A 21,738-nucleotide genomic window follows, 5' to 3' on the forward strand; every position below is an offset into this window, starting at 1 on the left:
GGTCTGTAGTGTCAAACTTTGTGGCCGTACTGCTGGTGAAGCCATTGGGTGGTGTGAGAAGCTGGAGGATGATAAACAAAGAGATCCTTCTCTCTCCTATCCCCTACTTACGTGACATGGGAATGATGATTGTGTATCTTCATCCATGGTGCAGCCTTCTTGAGGCAAGAAGCAGCAGATTGTTCTTGCACTCTGCTTCTGGAGTTAACAGGCAAATTCAAGCTCAGATGCTGCCTTGGCCCAAACCGTGGTGCTTTCTGGAAGCTGGAAGTCTAAAGATACTTGCAGTGGATATAAGATCTTGTTCTTAGGAGCTGGCTGCATTAGGCACTGCCCCATCCACAGCAGCTAGTGTGAGCTTAGTCCTTCCCACATGAATGTTTAGAGCTCAAGCGTGCCATCTTAGCAGCCAGCAATGAGAAGAGAAACCGTGTTGTATCCCAGGACCTAACCCTGCCCTTTGTCTTGCAGAAGAGCTCTCTTTTCTAACCCTCCTCACTGACTCCAGGTATTATGTCATGAACTGTATTCCCTAATTGCAGAATGAAAATAAAGGGTCTGCAAAGCCCTGGTCGTTGGAGCCCCAAGGAATAGCAGCGGGATGAGTATGACCTATGTGGGAATCTGGCCAGGAGTATGTGTTCAAGATGTCCTGGCCCAGGGAAGGTGAGAAACCAGCGTATAGCATGGCCGAAACTGACAGCCCATCTGAAGAGGATCCCAAGGTACATGCGATAGCTGTGGGTGCATGAATGAAAGGCAGGAAGATGTGAAGTTAGTATCTCTCCGCATAGCCCAGCTGTGTATGAAGTAGTTTCTTTGGAGCCGGAACACCTACCAGCTCTTGTCCAGAGACTGTCATTCTGCTCTAAAACTGTTCTAGGCTGTTTTGGAAAGGGTATGGTTTCTCTCCTAGATTGTAGGATGCAGATTGATTCCCATGTGTCTGCATGTAGGGGAGGAACCACAGGTGGGCGTTAGTACTTCCACACAGTATTGAACTCTGCGACAATCCGGGCTGACTGCTGTTTCTCAGCTTCTCCTGCAGTCAGGCTCCCAGCACTTAGGCATATTTCTCCCCTGGGTAAATCTCACCTAGGTAAAATGATGGTTTTAGACCCGGACCATCCAGTATTTAGGATGAGACAAAGCACTATCCCTGGAGTGTTTTTTCTTTTCCAGATGCCTTTTGTTATTTTGTTAAGGTTAGAAATCCACAGAGTAAGATCTGCAGCTCTGAGCATATATATGAGATAGAAATGTCTTAACCATAGACAGGCTGCTATTTGTCAGAGTCCTTTTCTTCAGAGCTTAAGAATTTGTATCTATCATCCTGTAGCAGACCCATGGCTGTCCATGACCTTGAGGCCATATGGATGATTGCTAGTCAAGCTTTTTAATTCTGTCTAATTCAGGCCTTTCCCAGTTGTAGTAACCTCAAATAGCCCTCTATGTGCTGGGTGCTGTACATATGCAAGGCAAGGGCTGATCCATGCATTAGGCAATGTATGGCTGCCAGAGGGTGGGGAAGGGGTAGCTTCACTCCCTTTTTTAACCAACAGAGACACGTCTCCAAGGTTTAACTGCCATAGACCAGACGAGATGCTGAGTAACCTGATCGAGCTGGATCTGCTTCATGACCTCCAGAAATCTCTTCCAGCCTGTATTACTCTATGATAAAATTCAGCAGCATTATCTTGTAGGGGACTTGCTAGTAACCACATAGGAAATCTGTAATAGAACCAGTGCATCTGGTAACAGACCCTGCATCCTGCCACCGAGGGAGGCTGCAGCAGGCCCCCAGGTAGGCTGACACATCCCAGCTCAAATAAATAAAAGCAAGAGTGGCATAGCTGCGGGGAGGGAGATGTGGGGAGAGACATTCCATTGAACCACAGGTCAAGTAATGCCTCATAGTACGCACTGACTTATCTGTGTTTGACAGCCTTTAATAAGTGGTGTGTACACACCTTTTAGACAAAGCTGCCGGATGGCGTATAGTGGCTAGAAGCACTTGAGCAGGCAGGGAGAGATACAGAAAGTTAGAGGTGGCGTGGCCAGGTCTTTGAAGATACTATGGCGCTGCTGGTCTCCAGAGCAACTGGTTACCCACTTCTCAAAACACTAACTTCTGAACTGCTTCTTAAAATTCCTAAGCAAGGACTTTGCAGAAAGTGTGACCCTAGAACAAGGCTAGCAGTACTTGGCATGCTTGCTGGAGCAAGGTGCAGTAGAAGAACAAGTGAAAAATCCCAATTTTTTATTTTTCTTTACAGGCTTTCTCAGCTTCTCCTCAAACTCCGAAGTGTATGGGAGTTTGACCATCAGAGCCCAAATCTGTGAGCTGTGGGAGATCTGAGAGAAGTGGTTTCTGACGTATCTGATGCCTTTAGTGCTTATTTCTCCTTCCTTCTTCTTGCCCAGCCAAGGTGGTGTTGTAAGGTGTCTGTGATGTTTCTTAGCAGTGGTTTTGATACTTGCCAGTAATGCCTGTGCGTTGTTGCTGGTTTTGTTTGGGAGTGGCTTGCTGGAACACTCTTATCTGAGAAACATCTCCTGTGAGATATTTGTTCTCTGTGAGGAGCTTGGTTTTTCCTTTTCTTTGAAAACCAGGTATGCAGTGTAAAAGCATGCAGAAAATCTGAATTTTGGCCATGTTCTGTAATATTTGCATGAAATTGGCTGGTCCCATAAGTATTCTTGCCAATAAACTTGAGCATATCAGCAGAGTGAGTGAAGCTTTGTCATATGCTATAGTACGAAACTTTCTTAGCATTGGAGTATAAGGAATCTACTAAAATGCCTAGTTTCTTGTTAGACTATGGGTAGGACAGAAAAGATAAAATACAGCTGGAAGTCAGAGGTGGTCATTTTGTCCGTTTCCCAGTCTACATGCAGGGTTAACCTGCATAAAACTTCCTGATGACTGTTTTGTCTGTCCAGTGGCATCAAGTCCATCCCCTTTCCTGGCAAACTGCTCCACATCTGAACAGGATAAACTAGGTGTGCCTATCCCTGTGGTGTTTGTAGGGGATCTGGATCTGTTGTTTCATTGCATCTAGGCCTCTGGGGACTGCTGAAAGGCATGAATTCATTCCAGAATAATCTGAGCATGCGTCTGATTTATTTGTGTGCATGTTTGTGCTTCAAACCCTTGCTTCAGTGATTGTCTTACGGTGCTGCCCTCCTCTCTCTGTGTTCCCAGAATTTTTGGGTCTGTAAGCAATTGTTCTTTGGGGCACTACACCTCTGTTCTAGTGAGCTGGAAGAAAGTTTGTCTGACCTGGAAATGCAATAAGAGCTGCAGAGTATTTTTTGAGAGTTACTGAATTGTTTGGCAGGGTGTTTTTACTGCAAAGATGCTCAGGTGAAAGTCATGATGAGACTGAGGTGTATAGCCCTGCTGTGACACGCTGCCAAGTTCGCTGCAGACAGTATAATACTGGGGAAAATTTGCATTTATGTCCCCATACCTTGCCTGGATTGTTTTTGTAAGCCCTAGTTTTTGCAAGTTCTGTGCTGTGCAAAAGGAGGGAAGGTTAGCACTCTCCTTCCTGAGGCTAGGAGATGCCTTCTCGTCCTACAAAATACACACATGGCTAAGGCATTGTCATATTCTTCACGATGTCCCCACCACCCTTATTTCCACCTATCCCCTGCACCCACCTCTGCTATCTATACTTACCCTCTTCAGTTCGTTAAGCTTAGAGGTAGCCCAGGTACTTTGTTTGCAGGGTGCCCTGGGCCTAAGAAAGGCGTTCTAGCCAGTAGGGTTATTATTGATGTGTGTTGGATGTTGAGGGCTTTTGGAGGTGGGTGCTGACTTTGTCCTAAGGACAGCAAGTGGAGAATAACTTTGACACTGCAACATGAGGAGGCTGATGATCTGGAAGACTGCAGTTTTGGGTTGCTTTACATCTGGAGACTGGGTGTCACCAGTGTGAAAAGTTAGTGCACAGGCCCGGTGACTCTGGACAGAGGTGGAAAGTAATAGAGGGAGCTGAAGCCAGAGATTTTTGTCCTCTGCTAAATGAGATGTAATGCAATGCTTTTTGCATTCCAGGGCATTTCTGTTGTCTTTTGGTTTGCATCAGTTGATATGAAGATTGTTCTAAATCTTCTGGAGTCTGAGCAGCCTGAGAAAAACAAGCAGATGGTTTGATTTGTAGCAGGAAAGAAAAAAGTAGGAAAACGTTAACTGCCAGAAATCTATTTCCACCCCTCACCTTCAATAAAACTCTTTGAGGTAGTATGCAGAAGGTGTAGGTTTGGAAGGAAAGGAATCTACCTTTGCATGCATCCTGGGACCCCTGAGAACTCAATAGCTGAAGTGGATGGAGCCAAGTAGGAACTCAGGAACAGTGCTGAACTTTGGGCCAGGAGGTGTGTCAGGCCAGATGGGAAGGAAGCTTGGAAGGAGCAGATGGCTCCCTGGCTTTTATATCTCCTAGTAGCCCCCAGTGCACATGTATTTTTGGAGGTTTATCCCTGAAGCATCCAGAAGAGTCAAAGAGGTACTCCCCAGATGAAGGAGAATTGGCTCTGCTTGCTTCCTCAGCTCTGTCTCAGACACCAGCTGGATGTGACCTGTCGGCATCTGGGGAACGTCCAGGCTAGGCCTCTGCCTTTGGCAAAGTGTATATGGCACATGGATGATAAAAGCTTACTATTTAAGAGGGTGGAGGTAGGGTGGCAGTGGAAAAGACCTTTCTTAACCCAGGGCCTTTGATTAAACAGGCAGTGAGTTCTTACAGTGAAGATTAGTTGAGCAGTGCTCTGGCATCCGCGCTGGCTGGATTGTTTACTTGCCATGGGATGTGCTGTTGAAGTATCCTTATACCTGGACTTCTGCCACAGGGTAAACATATGGGTCTTTTGTTCCCTTTTTTCCCTGCAGGTGTCAAGGAGAGACTCATAAAACATTGGCCTTGGCACAGCTGTGGACAGGACTGTGGTTGTGGGGTCTGCAAGCAATGTGATCTCACCCTGAACTACCACTCCTTCTGTGCCTGGTTCATCTTGACTGCTCCATACTTGGCACTGAGGTTGTTGCGTTGCAAAGATATCTTGCTGGAGAACATTTTTGCACTTTCTCATAGTCATGCCCCAAGTCAAGGTGCGGCTGGTTCCCAGAGCAGCTCCATGTTTCCTGGTTTGTGTTTGTTACTGTAGATCCATTGCTGCCTTCTAGCATTGCTTCATGTCACACTCTTCACCATGGGCTTACAGCCTCACACAAATAGCAAGCCTCCCTGGCACTGTCTGTCAGGTGGGCTTGCTCAGCTGGATCCCAGCTGAGGAGGTATGTTGAGCTTGGCTGTGCCACGTGGCTTGTGTATCATACCATACCTGGCCACTTGCAACAGAGAGCCGGGTTGCCAGGGTGGGCAGGAAGGGAAAGAAGGCAAATTCCTGGCCATGCTGTGAATTTTAGAGAAAAGACACATATGTAGGTTTTTGTGAAGGGAGGTTGACAGGCTTCCATTCAGTGAGAGACTTGGGCTGCAGAGTTCAAAAGAGTGCTCTGTTGTCATGCAGCCAGAGGAAGGGTAGGATTGGTGTCTGAGCACTGGGGTGAAGAGAATTGAGGTAGGGATTGAACTGGGAGGTTGGCCAGTGTGTTTTCATGGCTTGGGAAAGAGACGAAAAGGAGAGACTTGCCAGCTGGAGGATTTGAGTATGTGTAACTGCAAGCAAATGTGAAATGTCTGTAAAGTTTTTTATAGGACTGGTCTGGTCCTGTAGGTCTCACAGAGAAGCCAAAGAGTAAAGGTTATGAAATATATGTGTGCTTCTGTACATACCCTCGCCCCTTCTCTTTTTGTTCACTGAAAGTGCAGTGCTCCTACATGTGAAGCCAGAGCTTGTGGTAGGTACTACTTTGTTTCAGTGGATTGGCAGGTTTTCCTCACTGTCGTAAGGACAGTGGTGAGATTTGACAATGTTCTTGAAGGCTTTGTCGTCCTTTGCAGGGTGACTCTTCAGAATACTTTACACCTCCCGGAAGTTATCACAGTTGGTGCCTGTGCTATTTGATGTCATGTTGGTGGATAATCACTGGCGTTGCCTACCTCTGAGCGCTTAGTATGTTATACAGCTGAAATGTAATTTTTCCCTCTTAAAACTCAAGAAAACAAGAGAATTGGTGTGGTTGGTGACTGGAGCAGGTATTCAGCTGTGTCAGTCTTCACAGAATGACTTCTCTTCAAGATAGGCAAAACTGTAATTAAAGCTACATCCTCTCATTTCTTCTCTTTAATTGTGTATGGCTGGCACCGAGGATCTCAACGAAAAAGCAGTGAGGTTCTTTTTGAATTGATATTAATGGGAATAGACACATGGGGAGAAATACATGAGAACTGCTTCCAGCTGAGAAGCAGCAGTGCAGAAATGAGCGTAACTTGTTTATCAAGACTGTGGTACGCCCAAGAGGAGGAATGGAGGAAAATGCCTGAGGCTGGGCTTCAGCAGTGCTAATGGTTGCCTGAGAGCCCTAGGTCAATCATCTCATTTCTTTCTTCCTGTTCTCTCCACTTGTATGGGGAGCTCCCTGAGCCAAGGATTGTCTCAAGAAGTCGAGAGCTAGCAACCCATTGTACAGGCCACGTCCCCAAATGCCCACAGGGCTCCTCTCTGATCCTAAGACCAACTGTTGGTTTACTTCTACCTGTTTTTTTCTTTCCAGATCTCTAATCACAACAGTCTAGTGACTGAATGACTCCTAGAGTGGCAGGACACTTTCACTTAAATCCAACAGGGTGGGCTTCACAACATAGGATGGCTTGTGGTGGGGACTGATGGGGCTGTTGTTCTTGTGGGTGAGAGAGTTTCGGAGAAAGTGGCTTTCATGTGGGGTCAGGGTCAGAGAGGACTGCAGAGGCAGTTACTCTGTCTTTCTTCATTGGGATCACCCCCGCTTACCACAGGCTTCAATTGGTCTCACCCCAGCAGTGAGTCACACATTGTGACCGAGCTGGTTAGGCCCAGGCAGGGAAGGGAGGACAGAGCTGGAGGCATCTCCAGACCTTGCCTGATCCCCAGGCTGTAGTCAGGAGAGGAGCAGAACATGGGCAGCTTAGAGGTCCCTCACGTTACTTTTTTCCCATGGCCACTCTCTCAGCTGCCTCTGTTCTGTGGTTTCCCTGCAAACCCCAGCTTCTGCCTCGTGCAAAGGGATATGCTTCCCCTGGTACCACTTCTCTCACAGTGAGAACCCTCTGTGCCCTCTCTTCCCCGTACCCTCTGCTGGGGATGTCCAGTTACACAGACACTGTGTCTTAAGGACAGCCTCTTGGCTTAATTCACTGATCATCCACTTTGTTCCACCTGCCCTTGACATGATGTTGCCTCACCCAAGTTGGCTGTGGAAGCCCCCTTAGAAGGGCCCCAGTGTTGCTCATGATGAAGCAGATGGGATTTCTAAGCAGCCTGAGTTGTTTCTTAATGGACTTGTAGAAGCAGATGTTGGAGCCCCTATGTTTCAGGCAGCTTAGGTACAGTGTAGGTGTTCTCTGCATCTTCTGTGCTGTAATCATGGTAAGAGGTCTGTAACCTTCTTTTCTCTTCTACAGCAGCCTGCAAACTATCCTTATAATAGAAAAAGTGGATCTGTTTTAGTTTCTCCCTCCTGTGATTCTGGAAACTGGAGCCCTAGCAGGTGCCTTCATCTGGCAGTGGGGAGAGGATGTCCTAGTTTTGACCTAAGTTAAAATCACCCCTTTTCCTTGTGCAAGTCTGTGTAAGCGAAGGAGTGAATTACATCCAAAATAGAGGCTGCTGGGGTGACCTTGAAATATTTGACCCTTCTACAGCCCAAATCCTTTGGGGTGAAGGGAAGAGAGCCTGCATTCCTGACGTTATTAAAGTGGACATTGTTAATTATGTGTGAGGGTGGATTACTGTGTGGCATGCAATGAGTCATTAATGTTAATCAATCAGAAGTACAAGGAATATGCCTTTTTCTTTATTAACAATGACCTCCTGGAGGGACTTTCCCCCTGTGGTTCAAAGGAAATATGCTGAGCGAAGAAAGAAAGAAATAGTAATGCAATTAAATGAGAGGTATTAAGGCATGTTTTCCATCTCCTTCTCCCCATTCTAGGCCTTGATTCAAATCTCATTCAATGTATTCAGCTATGTTGTGTGTTCTTGTGCAGTAAGCTTGCTTGCAGTGGTTTTGCAAGCCACCAGTTGTACTAGAAGTTCAGTTAATAGCCACATTGACGGCTCCCCCGATTCCCAGTTTACTTCTCCGGGAAAGGTCTGATCTTCAAGAAAGATACAGAGAGATTATTCAGTCCTGTGAACTCCAAATGATTTGTGGTATTGTGGCACCTAAGCACTGAAGTGCTAGCTTGTGTCTACAGGTGCTGCACCAGCATAGGCGAAGGAAGCAGCTCTTACCACTCAGAGCTTCAAATTACCATGTAACGTGAACAGTGAGATCTAGGCATAGGCACACAGCAGAAAGACAGGGCCTTAATGCACTACCTTCCTGTCTCCTGCTTAGTTTTTTTTTTTCTCTTCAAAGAGAAGATGGCTTTGAGAGTAGTTTAGATGAATGCTTTTGAAGGAGAATTGAATTTTTCCTTGGGAAAGGAGTTCAGGAGATATCCGTATCTTTGAAAGTTAGGGATAGGCAAGGCTTTAGTCCCGCTTCTCTGTTTGCATCAAGAAAGCATTACCCCACCTGGCAGAGTGACATTATTTGGTTGCCTGTGTGTTTTCGAGCCCAGAATTGGAGTGCTGGAATGTAAACCCTCCAGGCTTCTTGCTTTGTACAAACTCAGCTCAGTGGGACTGAGCTTGCTTTGCTCAGTGCTCTGGGACTTCTAGTAGATAACTGCTTGATGCCAAAGTGGCCGTGGCGTAATGACTGCCTCAAGGCATGCTCACTCGCTCTCTATTTTCATAGTGAAGTGCAGTCGTGGTAAATGAGGCCTTTTAGTTGTTGAGTGATTTCCTACCAGGTAAAAAACTGTTCAACTGGAGTCCTGAAGTTTAACGGACAGTATCTAAGTGCCCGGTGGAATACTTCGACCTGACACGAAATGATTCAGAATAACTGGAAAGAAAATATCAAGTGTCAGTGTGGTTAATTAATTCCGCATTCAGCTGCCTAACTTCTCTTTATTCTGTCTCCACTGATTTTAGAGGTCCCTGGCATTGGAAAAGAGGAAGGGTTGAACGCCTAACGTCAGTGCATTCTCCAAATAAGACTGCTTGCCTGATCGGGAAGTAACTGTTCAAACATCTGAATGGCAATTTAGATTTTTAAAAACAGCGATCTGTCAAGAATATAGGCTCATGAATCGTTTTTATTCCCCTTGCTGCTCTCAGTTATTCAGGTAGTTATTTTTTTTATTGGATAGGTGTCTGTATGTATGTTGGTATGTGTGTGGTTTTATTAGTTTATTCTTAGTCTTGTAAGAAACATCTTTTGCCTAATAAATGTCTCTGAGTAATACATGTTGCTGCTGGGCTGGTGCGGTGATGTATCGTCACAGCCTTGCTAACCCTGATGGATTTGGTTTTCCTCTTGGAGATCTCACAATAATTTGCAGATTTTTTTTCAAGTTCCAGCCTGGACTCACATGAACATGTGTGAACCTCGTTATTCATTATACCGCATTTGATTCTGGCTGCCACTTTGGCAGCGGAAAACTGGGAAATCTAACCCTGATTTATGATTGAAATATTATAAAAAGGAATCAAAAAGCAGATAAAAAAGGCATTTAGATTGTCTTGTTTTAAAGATATTTGAAAGGTAATCTCCTAGCTTTACGGAGCTTGATTACTCGTTTTTCAACATTTGAGGTTTGCTATCTTGTTGCTTAGTGACGGCAAAAACTGTTGTCCCTCTTGCAGGCCCCAGTTTCCGTCCTGAGTGCTATGCAGAGATTAGAGCTTTGCAGGAACCAGCATGGGGCTGTGCTAAATGTAATTATCTTTAGACAAATGCATATAGCAGGCCTGAAGTGGAGGTACTTAGATAACATGAAGGGACTGCAATAATGGTGATTTTTCTGGGAAGCACAGCCAAACTCTGAAACTCTATGCCCATAGAGTAGCTCTGTGTACACGTTAGGAATTGCCAAAGCTGAGAGCAGATGACAAAATCTCCCACACTTATTCTTTTCCAAAAGAGCACGTGTTTGCCTGTTTATTTTCATACTGTGAAAGCACATTTGGGTACATGGCCCGTAGAAGCGCTGCCATCATGTTTTCACCTTCCATGTCTATGGTCCAAGTCTTTATAAGCTCGATCCTCCGAATCCTACTGTTGAATTAAACTGCGGATTTCATCTTCCAGTCCCACTGCAACTGAGCTGCCTGTATAGCTAGTTAACTGGAAAATGATCTGGCTGACTGTTTCACAGGATTCTCTGTGGTGGTACAGATGGCAAGAGGCTTTGGCTGGAGGCTAAAGGACATTTATTTGAAGGAATTTCTGCAAATATGAACATATTCTAATAGTTAGACTTGTAAAGATGAAGCTTTCATGTTCAAGAAATACATTCTTTGAGTGGTAGAGAATGAAGAAAATGTTACCTAATTTCTTACTGAATGCTTGTGAAAGACTGAATGCTCATAAAAGCAGCAACATGCCAGAAACAATGGAGGAGATCCTGCAGCGGGTCTCTGCACGTTTCCCTGAAAAGCTACGCCAAAGCTCCTTAATCCTGATCTTAATTATTTCAGTGGAAGGCATTTGCTGAACAAAGAACTGCAACTGTGTCAAGGCTGTGCACTGAAGTTTGTGAGGAGGCCAAAATATCCAGCCAGGGTGGAACTAGGGTCCACCAACACCAGGGCATTGTGCCTGAACTCTTAAGATTTTAAGTGAAAGGCCTGATTGATGCAGCTCTTCCTACAGGAGTCGGGCACTTGACCCCACAGTAAATTACAATGAAACTAAAGCTTCCTTGTTCCTGCCCTGCTGTCATATTCATAAAAGCCTGATTATTCATGAGCTGGCAATCTGAGAAGGGATATGCTCACACAATCTAATTCTCCCTCCTCGTGTTCACACAGTTCAATTCTTCCTGGTCAAATGAGTCCTTGTAAGCTGGCCAACCAAGTGCGTTCGGTCGTTTTTTTACAGAAGTAGGTGTTACGCAGATCGCTGGGAAGAGGTTGCACAAGTTTTTGTAAACAGCTTCACAGATAAGTGTTTGCTTCTTAGGAGCCGAATAGCCAAGGAGCTAATTCCATGCTCCCATCTAAGGTTCCTCAATAAGGTTTGCGCTGGTGGCATTCTGCATCTGTGTCATCAGCTGTATTGCGAACTGTGGCCTGGCATTACTGTCTCCCCACTTGGGTGACTGAAATCTTTGAGCTGGAGTGAACCACCAGCCAGCCGCTGGATGTGACGCAGTCTTACTCGCTCACACGATGCATTAGTTAATTAAAGATAATAGATGCGGTAGTCTTATTTATGTATAACAATGTGTACTCTTCTGAAAGGCCCTTTGATGTTTTGGAGTGGGCTGGTCTTTTTGCTGAAGGTACATGTGTAGAGCAGCATGTGAACAACTGGCTGGGTGAATTTTGGGGTAGTTCACAATTTCACTTCCCTCTTGAGGAAAAAATCTCAGTGGCCAAGTATCACAGTTTGACTCGTATGGGTGACTGCCTGGTTTTGTTTGAAAGCTACCTTGACTTCCTAAGGATTTTTCTCTTGCCGTTGTTAAACGTAATATATGTCCCTGCCCCTTGCCAATGCTTCAAATCCAACAAGCACAATGTAGAAAAGAGCTTAAATCCTTTCTGATGAGAAGCAGCCAGGAATCACGCTGGCAAGTCAACCCTGTGAGAACAGGCTGTTCTCCACACTCAGATGTTTCATAGACCAGAGTTTTGCTTCTGCATCCCAAAAAAAGCGTTAACCAGGCAGACCTTGCTGCTCTGAAATCCTGAGCAGACAGAAACCGTAACCACTTCAAAACCTATCACAGAGGTACATATATGGGGACTGTGAACACATCCAGGCTGTGCACCATTGGTTTGTCTTCCAACAAGAAATTGATGCAATTACTTGACAGTGCAACAGTTGTCTCTTCAACAATAAAAAAAATAATACAGTAAGTTGTGACTGCTGTGTCTGTCTGCGCAGGGCCATGCAACAAAAGCAGTCTGACATCTGGCTGCCAGCTGGCTTGGCTCTGCTGGGAACGTAGTGGAGGAGCTCACTTCAACCGTCAAGAATTTGAGGTTCTGGATAGCTCTTTAATTGTGGGTTCTTCCAAGCGTTAGGGATATGTAGTCCTGCTCCCCACAAAGGGCCTTCATCATAAATATTTATATGTATTGTTAAGGGGTTATATCATGCTTAGTGAACACTCAGATTTGTGCTATGTCCTAAAGCCCTTGGACTTAGCAGTAGTGATGTTATGGCTATGAGCTGTTGTCAAGGGAGGACAGGAGTGATTCAATTTATAGAGGACAAAAGTGGTGTGGCTAGTGAACCACCTTCTCCTGGGGAGCGTGGAACTCTGCACAGACACCATGCCACTGTAGAGGAAACTTTCCCCTCTGGTTTTCCAGGGACCTGTGAAGCCTCAGAGCTTGAGCTCTAGTCTTTGCAGGCTTCTGTGCTACACTTTGTTTCTCTGCTGTGTGCAGACTGTGGTCCAAACTTGAAGAAATACCCATTCTTTATGGCCTGGCTTTGTTTCTCCACTAAGCAAACTTCTGTTGAAACATCTGGCCATTTAACTCCAACTTGGGAACTTGCTCCTGGAAGAGACAGGAATGGACAGTACCCCAGCAGGCTGCTGGAGGGCCAGTTTCAGCACAGCACACAAGCATACTCTTATTTTTAGCTGTGTGAAGTCACTGGTATTCTTCAGAAGCTAAACTTAAACATGCACTTTGTGCTTTTGATTGGATTGAAGGAGGAGGACAGAACTAATTTGCTTGTTGGCTCTAAACCAAACGACTCCTGGGGAAGAAAAAAACATCTAGTAAGAACTAATGAATACAAATGTTAAGCAGTAATGCTGTTTCTCCTGCTTAAAAAGGGATGCTGGTGGAGGGTTTTTTTTTTCAAACATCCCAAGTGCACCAGTACTTTACTTAAATCAGCATTCACTGTCAATACTGTGGCTTCATCGCTTTGGTTGCACAATCTGACCGTAACTGATTGCTTGCAGTTATTTGAAATGCAGCTTTTCTGCTGGCAATTACTTTGTTTACTGCTTGCCTGTAAAACAATAATGCCTTCCCGTGTGGGCACAGAGGCAGGTTGACATCAGTAATTACTAAAGCAGATGTTTGTATGCGAATACCCATTTCTTAGAGGCAGATTATCTTCTGCATTGGTATAAGGGATTGAAAGGGGGTGATGCTGTCATCCCATAAGTGATGTGAGCAGCGTTGGACTCAGCAGAGAGAGCCAGGTAGCTCTCCCCACCTCACCTCCATCTCACAGGAATCGCTCTCTGCAGAGTGATAATCGTTGACCTTATTGAGATCAGTCTTGAGAGCTGTTTGGCATTTAATTCCTAAAAGTGACTGCCGGTGACTGAACAGGGCTCAGCATTTGCTTCCTGTTTTTTAGTTTTTGTTCTTGGTTTTGGTTTTGTTTCTCTATTCCAAATAAATCTAGAACTGTGCTTTGCAGAGAGCTCAATGCCTAGATTGAGGATTTGTGTTTACTAATACCTCTATTCCGACTGAATTTCCTGAAAGGTGCTTCTGCAGTAAGTGCTAAACTTATTTAAAGTAGATAGTCATGAGCTCCCTCCAGGCTACTGTGAAGAGCAGAGGAAGTGTGGTTGTCTCGGAGGGACCAGAGGGAGGATCTTTGCTAATCCAGTTGTACTGCCAGGACTGAACTACATTCAGAGCAGCCCTTTGGTGCTTTTGAAGCCTGTCCTGGCACATAGTGCTTTTCAGCTGAAGAATCACCTTGCAGTCTTGTCCAGAAAAGCCACTCCTGGCTGCTTGTGGCTAGAGCTTGCCAGCATGTGAAGGCATGTGTGCCTGTAGGAGAGTTGTGGCCGTGGTCCTGGTTCCCCGGGGACTTTCAAATCAGCTGCCTAGATTTCAGACACCCCACTGTTGAAGCTGAGAGCGAAGACAGGGCCCTCATTTTCCTTGTGTGGACAAGTCATGGCATTGCCTCCATTCCTCTCCTGAAAAACAATGCCTCTGCGTGCCAGAGCGGGGAGTGGGCAGAAGCGGCCATGGGTCTCGAAGGAAGGCAGAGGCTCCCTACTTCTCCCACCATCACTGAATATAAGCCGGTATGGAATGGATTCATTTCCATAAGCAGAGGGCACTCTTCAACAGCAGTGAAACGGCTTTGCCTTTGCTATGGAATCACTCTCAGCCCTGTCTCATGAACTGCTGACTATCTTGCTCAAGAGGCTTTCAGCCTTCGAAAGCAATCCTTTTATGAAACACCTCCCTTCCATCACCTTGTGTGAGTTAACGCTGCGCAGTGAGAGAAGAAAGAACCATGTCAGCACTGCACCCTTTGCTGCTCTAGATTCACGTAGTGGGATGCAAAGCACTGACCCCAGCATAGATTTGGTCTGCTGCCCCTCAGTTAAGAGAAATTGAAACCAGATGTTTAGTGTTCAATCATGCTTCTCCCTTTGTTGCTGCCTCTATCACAGTAATTACTCTCTCTTGAGGGTCATTCAGAGTTCAGCTCTGTGGAGAAACTTATTCTTGATTAAAGGACTAGCTGCTTTTTCAAACGTCCTCGTTTAATTGTACTTTGAAAGACATGTCACAGTATTCCAGAGCTTTTCAGTTAGCTACCGAGTAGACACATCTATAATTGTTCCTTTGGATGTTAAAAGAGAGAGGAGGGATGTCAACAGCAAGGGCAAGGAATGTAGCAGTTATCTGGAGAAACGAGTATGCCTGGTAACATGAAAAGCTCACCAGTGCTGAGTGAAACTGAACCATAGACAAAAAGGTAGATGAAAATATATTGGATATTGCACAAATGCTGTTGAACCAACTGCATAAGAAGATACTAAAGCTCTAGTTTTCTGGCTGTACTGATAGCACACAGTATTACAAACTTTTGCAACTTTATCATGAGTCTCCTGCTTCTTGGTATATTCCTTAAATTACCAGTTCCTTTGGTTGTCTGCTTATTTGAGAATTTCTGTTTTATTTATATTTTTAAAAGATGCCTCTGATAGAGAAAAATGGTTGTGCCCTTCAGAAACAAAATGCCAAACTGCAGTTTTATTTCATGAACCAAGTCCCCTTTATTCATCAATTGTAGAGCATAATTTTTTTTGCCAAGCCTTTTTTTCTCAAAATTGCTTTGATTTAAGTCCTGATTTTGTGAGTTTTGGACTGGCAATCATCAACAAATGCAGCTTGCTTCTGTTTTCATTGTGCCTCTGCAGGGTCTGTCTGGCACTGCCCAAGCTAGAGAACCAGGAACTCCCGAGGGCGAGTTTTCCTTTGCAGCCATTCTGCGCAGCAGAGCAAGGCATGAACTGTGTCAAAGAGGGACTCTGTCAGCCTCTCTTTTGCTAAATAAATGTTGGTGCATCTGTTAGGAGAGACAAGGAGAAATCCTGGCACCAAAGAAACTCCGGGGTCTGACACTGCTGAGTGTAGACCAGCTCTGCTTTCTGCAGTTCTAAGTGTTCAACTGAGTGAAGTGAAGCGATGACCAAGGAAGAGGACAACATGACATCGACCAACGTACAGTTCCTTTCAGACATCTGTCTGGCTGCCAGGCATTCACCAGTTCTCCAGATAGGTCTCTGTTTTCTGTGGGAGGAAGCAGGAAAGCAGAAGGACCAGGGGAGACAACAGGGAATTTTGATATTGATGCTCGAGGACCATCAGTGCTGAGGACCTCTAGCACCTCGCTAAGTCACTTGGCAGAAAGGGGCCAAGCTGACTGCTGAGCTGCAAATCCAGCATACTGCTTTACTTGGGTTGATTTATACCTGGGGAGGAAACTTGTAAATGGAGATGATCAGTGACCTTAAATATCACAGCGATACAATGTCAAAGTGCCTCGTGCACCTTTTTGGAGGGTACAAAGCAGGGTGTGGCAGACTGGGCACTGCTGCTGCTACTGGCAGTGGGATGGCTCTCCCCTGCCATGCGGTGCCTGTGGCCAGAGAGCTGCAGTCTTTGAGACCTCTCCCTCTCTCTCAAACTGAATGTAAGCTTTGCCTCTAGGTTCAAAAGTTAGGGGTGTGAGCAGGAGGGCAGAGGATGTTTCTGGAAATCCTGTCTGCAGCATGCGGAAGAGGGTTGGGAATTATTCCTTGGAAAACATTCCTTTGCTTCGGCTGAAGTTTGGTGAAGGTGTAGGCAGTGGTTTGATAAGGAAGAAACTTTTGCTTGAAACTCCATAGAGTTTCAGAGAGGAAGCAATATGTAAAGCACTTCCCAGGGAGAGAAGAACCCCAGGCTGAAGGCTCTGCTTCATAAAACTCAAGACAGAAACTTTTCCACATCTGTGCCCAGTCTGTTGCCTCTCTGGGGGCAAGATGGTTTCTGTTTTGGAGAGGCTGGTTCCTCTCTGTGTTGAGCCTCTTCCATACTATGTGAATGATCATCTGCCTAAGGACCGGGATGAGCCTTTTCCTCCTCAAAGATGTCACCACCTCTCACATTACCGAAGCAGGTCTCCTCCCTCCTCAGTCTTTTATGCTGGAGTGGCTTTGTGGCATCAATTATTCATTGGGCCAGTGACAGAATGGCATGTGAGAAGAAACGGAAACCCTGGGTTTCTGAGGCAGAAAAGGGCCAGCTGAATGGAAATGCTGTGGTGTTGAAGAAGAGGTGAGAGGGCATGCAGCTGTGTTGTCCTGTACCTCGTGCCGTGTCTGTTTGCACAAATAACCATAAGAACACCAGGACTGTACCGAGGGCTGATGTACTGTCTGCCAGTGAGAGTGAGGTGAATCACCTCCAAGGAGGTGACCTAAGCAGAGATAAGACTTTGCTTGCTTGTTTGCCTGCAAGATCAAAGCTCCCTGAATCCCAAAGGCACTGGTTTTCCCTCTTGCGGTGTTTCCCTTGTACATGCACAGATCCCTGCATGGGCTGCATGAGGCTGGTGAGCATCTCCAGTGGCTGGGAGCTGGGGCACTTCTCAGTGGTGGCCTGAGCTGGCATGGTCAGCACAGGGTGGTGGGAAGAGACCTGGCAGGTACGTTGCAGGTGCAGTGGCTGATTTGGGCCAGAGCTGGCTGCTCCGGTTGGCAGCAGTCACTGGCAGCGCAAAGGAAAGCCTTCACCTCTAAAGGCACTTAGGTGAGCTCTAACCTTGGATTTTAAACTGAATTGGTCTGGATCCAAGGCCAATTAGGGAAGAGATAAATGGAGACAGACTCCTGCAGCCACCAGCAGCCTGGGCTCAAGTCCCCGTCCCCATGTCCCAGTCCGCTCTCTGGTGCTTTGGGTGGTTCTTGTGCCTTTATCTAGCTGTGAAGACTAGCCCTGTCACTGTTGAATTAATTGCACAGCTTGATGCCAACCACGGGGATTTTTCCAGTGATAACTCTCATGCTGGATATTGCTGGCATGCAGGCAGCCTTTCCAGGCAGTCCTTTTCGTTAGAAGGCGTGCTGCTGATGCTTGGGTGCAAAACGTTGTCCTCCCTTAACCCAAAAACTCCACAAGGTGCTCGGTCTCACTTGAGCTAGCTCCCTCATGCTATATTAGGTCCTGTCTTTCCAAATTTAGGATTCCTGACGGGATAGGGGAGATCGGCGTGTGGTTATGAGACGAGACTGGAAGTTGAGTGGTCTGGCTGGGAAGCCACACCGCCACAGGTGGCCCCTCCGACCTTCAGTGGAGCAATTAGTGTAGGTGAGGTAACACCAACGCTGTGAGGGCAGACATAGGAAATGACACACGGTGTTTTGTGCTGGGAGCCACGTTTGTCGCTTAAAATGTGCTGCGGTTTTTATTTTCCCTCCGCAGTAGAGGGAAATACGTGCTAGAATAACCCATGAGGAGGCAGAGCCCGGGAAGCCTCCTAACTTCGCAGACCTGTGCGGGAAATCCGCCACGGCGTGGAGGAGGCGGGACGGGGCGGTGTGTTTGGGGCCGAGGCACCGCCCCCGTCCGCCCCGCCCCGCCGGCCTTAAAATGGCGGCGGCTGGCGGAGGGGTGGCAGAGCGGGCAGTCATGGCGGACGGGAGGGTGTGCTTGGCGCTGCTGGTTGCGGCCCTGGCGCTCGCTGGCGCCGTGCTGGGCAGCGCGGACCGCCCGCGGCTCGTGGGGGCCCCGGAGACCATCTCCAACCTCGACAACGACGAGGGCCTGCAGCGGGCCCTGCAGTTCGCCATGGCGGAGTACAACAAGGCCAGCAACGACATGTACTCCAGCCGGGTGGTGCGGATCATTAGCGCCAAGCGGCAGGTGGGTGCCACAGTGGCTGGGGGGACCTCGGGACGGGTTGGGGGGTGTGTTAGGGTCCCTGACACCCTCTAGGCAACAGCTGAAAGTGAGGCCTGTGGGATTTCTTTGGAGAGGGAGCAAGCCTCAAGCTTGAGGAGTTCTTCAAGTTGTTTTTTTTTTTTTTTTCACAGAAGGTGAATAAAAGCCCTTTTTCATAGCTTGGGTCTTGTCAGCCTGAATGCCCTTGAGCGCTGTGTGTTACCGAAGGAGCTGGTAACTAATGCTGCTGCTGAGTTAACGCATGTCTCTGCTTGCTAACTGAGGAAGCTGTGCTGGGAGGCTTGTTTACTTGGATTTTGTTTCCTGTTTTTTGACAGGGTGCCAAGTGCCTCTTCTGCGGAGGTTGCCACACGCAATCCCCTCTGTACTTTTGGAGTTTGTTTTCCATCATGTAACCAGAAAACTGTCTGTCTTTCTGCTAAGCTTCTCTTGTCAGAGCCCTTCTGTATGTGCTGCGAATAAAGCTGCTTCTGCCTGTTTGTCTTGTTACAGGTTGTGGCTGGAATCAAGTACATAATGAAAGTTGAGATTGCTCGGACAACTTGCCAAAAGCCAGCAACTGATCTCCAGAGCTGTGCTTTCCCTGATGCGCCGCAGATGGCTAAGGTAGGCTTCAGGCATAGCTTGCTGGCCCCTGAGTTTCAAACCCCTTCCCTCTGACTGTCATAGTACAAAGAGGTATGAGGTGTCTGCCCCAGCTAAGATCAGAGCCTCATGCCTTTACACTTAACAAGATACTGCCCTTGCAGAACTTGCCTTGCCAGATGATGGTGACACAGAAGGCAGGGCTTTTTAGCCTGTTTTGTAAGTGGGGATCTGAGGCTGTAGTACATGGTGGACTGTGTGTGCCTTAATCTTCTTAAAGCGTGCTCTGGATCGCAAGGATATGTAGAGGACACTCTGCCAAGCCTACAGGTCTGGTGGCTCTCAGTCCAGTGTCCTGAGTCCCCATACTATTCTTTGCTCCTCTTGTCCCACAGTGAGGTAAACATGCTTGATTTGACATGCTTTCCTAGGGGACTTACTCTGAATAGTGCTTTGGACTAAACACTGATCACAAAAGGCAGATTACCCCTCTTCTCTGTGCCCACCAAGCTGTTACATGGGAGTTTTGTCTAATAGCAATGCTCTTTAAGGACTCCTTCAGCTTTTCAGAGGAGAGCACCAAATACATCTGCCTTGGTCTGACCTGAGTCTAGGCCTTCCACAGTACTTGTATTAATCACAGTGACAGGCTTAGCTTCTCTATGTACATGCCCTTTCTGCCTGCATGTATGAGAACTGTAACTCCACACAAGTGATTCATTAAGCACCTAGCTAGCAGCTTGTGTGTACCATTCCAATGGCTGCAGTGTTTTGACGCACGTACAGATTAGCTGTGCAGGTGTGCTTACCTGTGCTTGAGAGCTTATGTTGGAGTATCACCCATGGTGAAAGCTTTCCTGTGTGTGAGTGGGTAAAGGAGGTAACCTGATCTTCATCAGTGCTGACTGCTCAGCTTTTCGGTTAGTGTTTCTCTGAGAGAAATGATTCATCCTGAGCAGGTACTAACAAGAGTGATGTTCCAGAATACTTGTCAGTAGAGTGCAAATCAAGAGAACTGTAGAAGTGGCATAAATTTGGACTCTGTGGGGCAGTGAATTGGATAGAACAATGTCAATGACATTTTTTATGCTCTTAATCTGATAACTGCTTTTTTTTTTCTCTCCTTAGCATGCCATTTGCAACTTCGTAGTGTACAGTGTTCCTTGGCTAAACAAAATTGAACTACTGGAGCATAGGTGCCAATAAGCCTACCTACCAGCAGAGACCACCAACCAGTTGCTCAGATTTAAAAGAAAAAAAAGCAATAACACAAATTGGGATGGGCTTTATCAATGCCTGTTAACTACTTATGTATGCTTGTGCTATGCAAGTTAAACTATGTAACTTTCTTTTAAAGCACAGTGTGATCTCAACTTCATGTTTCTTCTTTGTAATTACACTTTAGAGCAGCTGTTTTGGTCTTCCTACAGTTTTCCCAATAAAGTAACTCCAACATCAGATTTCTGATTAAAAAAAGCATCCTTGGTATTCCTGTTAAGTGACTTCTGTAAACATAGGAGCTTAATTGCTGTGATGTGTGGTTTTCTTTGAGCTTCTGTGGTCTTGGAGGTGGGGGAGGGTGCTTCACTCAGTCTATTGTGCCCAAAGAATGGAGTGAGAAGGAATGTGGGGTCCTGATCACAGGGGAGATAAACTATGCCTCCTTGTCCCTTAACCTGGCCTCTGGTTTTGAGTGAAAGATGGAAGTCCTTAGCTATTTTCACTGAAGAAACACTGCTTTTGGAAACTCTACAGTATGCCGCACTTGATCTTGGGAATATTAGTCAAAGCTCGTACTATGGCTGTGATCATTTCAGGTCTTAGCTGCTCTACTGTTCTGTTAGGCTGCATATCTTTATGCAGCTGTACTGTGTAAGAATCAACTGTTCTAGTGTCTTCCTGCACTGCCTTTGGGGTGTTCTAGGAGCCCTTGTTTCCTATGGCATCTGGTCTTTACAGGTGGTATCCCTACCTTTTTGTAAGCGGAAAGCCCCAGGGCTTTCCTTCTGGTCCAAGCAGAACCATGGCTCACTTCGTGTATAACCTGAACTATGACTGGTGGAGCTGGAGGAACAGCTGCTTTGACGTGTGTGCCTCGCCCATGACAGCTTCCATTTACAAGCAGAGATGGGTGCAGAAACGCCTGGAGCAGATCAGTCACAATCCTGTCTCAGGTGGAGACTGAACTATGCTCTGGCTATGCTGTTGCAGAGGGTTTGAGTGATGTCTGATCTGGGCATCCTTTAAATCTTCAGGCAGAGAGGATCAGCACCCAAAAGCTCTTTAAAGAACTGGCTGAGGTGTTTTCTGTGAAGCTGTGATGAATTTGTGTTGCAGGGAAAGGACAGATGACCCTGATACCCATAACCTGTTTAGCCTGAGGACAACCTATAGTGCAAAAACAAGCGGAAAGTTAGTAATTGGTGTTAAGTGGATAACTGGTAAGAAAGAAAGAAACGTTATCAGCCAGTGTAGTTTTATAGCAAGTGGATATTGTCCACAAAACCTGGCTTTGTTCTGCGAGTGTGAACGTTCCCTAGAAGCAACCCTTTAAATCCAAGTGCATGTACAAACCTGGTGGGTTCTTTCACTCAGTCAAGAGCATTGTTGCTAGTTTCAGTAAGTATGGCACCATGTTTGGGGCTGATGTGAGCATCACAGGGAAAGACAGCTCCAGACCTAGGAAAAAAAATGCAGCTTTTCAATGTCTTGTGATGTCCCAGAACCCAAGCAAAAGAGACAAGGAAG

At 46.3% G+C, this 21,738-nt stretch overlaps 1 protein-coding gene and 1 non-coding gene across 2 annotated transcripts; both read left to right on the top strand.

The window, feature by feature from the left end:
* Positions 1-3,516: 3,516 nt before the first annotated feature.
* Positions 3,517-3,645, top strand: LOC147529308 (U6atac minor spliceosomal RNA). Its single transcript, XR_015222064.1, has one exon. It is a non-coding gene; the product is annotated as a U6atac minor spliceosomal RNA (small nuclear RNA).
* A 14,448-nt stretch (positions 3,646-18,093) lies between these two features.
* On the top strand, positions 18,094-20,450 carry CST3 (cystatin C). Its single transcript, XM_009988729.2, has 3 exons — positions 18,094-18,366; positions 18,898-19,011; positions 20,119-20,450. The coding sequence occupies exons 1-3, from the start codon at positions 18,094-18,096 to the stop codon at positions 20,194-20,196; spliced, it is 465 nt and encodes a 154-aa protein (XP_009987031.2). The 3' UTR covers positions 20,197-20,450.
* The last annotated feature ends 1,288 nt before the right edge of the window (positions 20,451-21,738 follow it).

The sequence above is a fragment of the Tauraco erythrolophus genome, chromosome 2 (genome assembly GCF_009769465.1).
Source record: "Tauraco erythrolophus isolate bTauEry1 chromosome 2, bTauEry1.pri, whole genome shotgun sequence".
NCBI lineage: Eukaryota > Metazoa > Chordata > Aves > Musophagiformes > Musophagidae > Tauraco > Tauraco erythrolophus.

Coding starts and splice junctions, on each gene's coding strand:
- CST3 (XM_009988729.2), top strand. CDS start 18,094: ATGGCGGCGGCTGGCGGAGGGGTGGCAGAGCGGGCAGTCATGGCGGAC. Junction 18,367..18,897: donor TCATTAGCGCCAAGCGGCAG/GTGGGTGCCACA, acceptor GTCTTGTTACAG/GTTGTGGCTGGAATCAAGTA. Junction 19,012..20,118: donor ATGCGCCGCAGATGGCTAAG/GTAGGCTTCAGG, acceptor TTCTCTCCTTAG/CATGCCATTTGCAACTTCGT.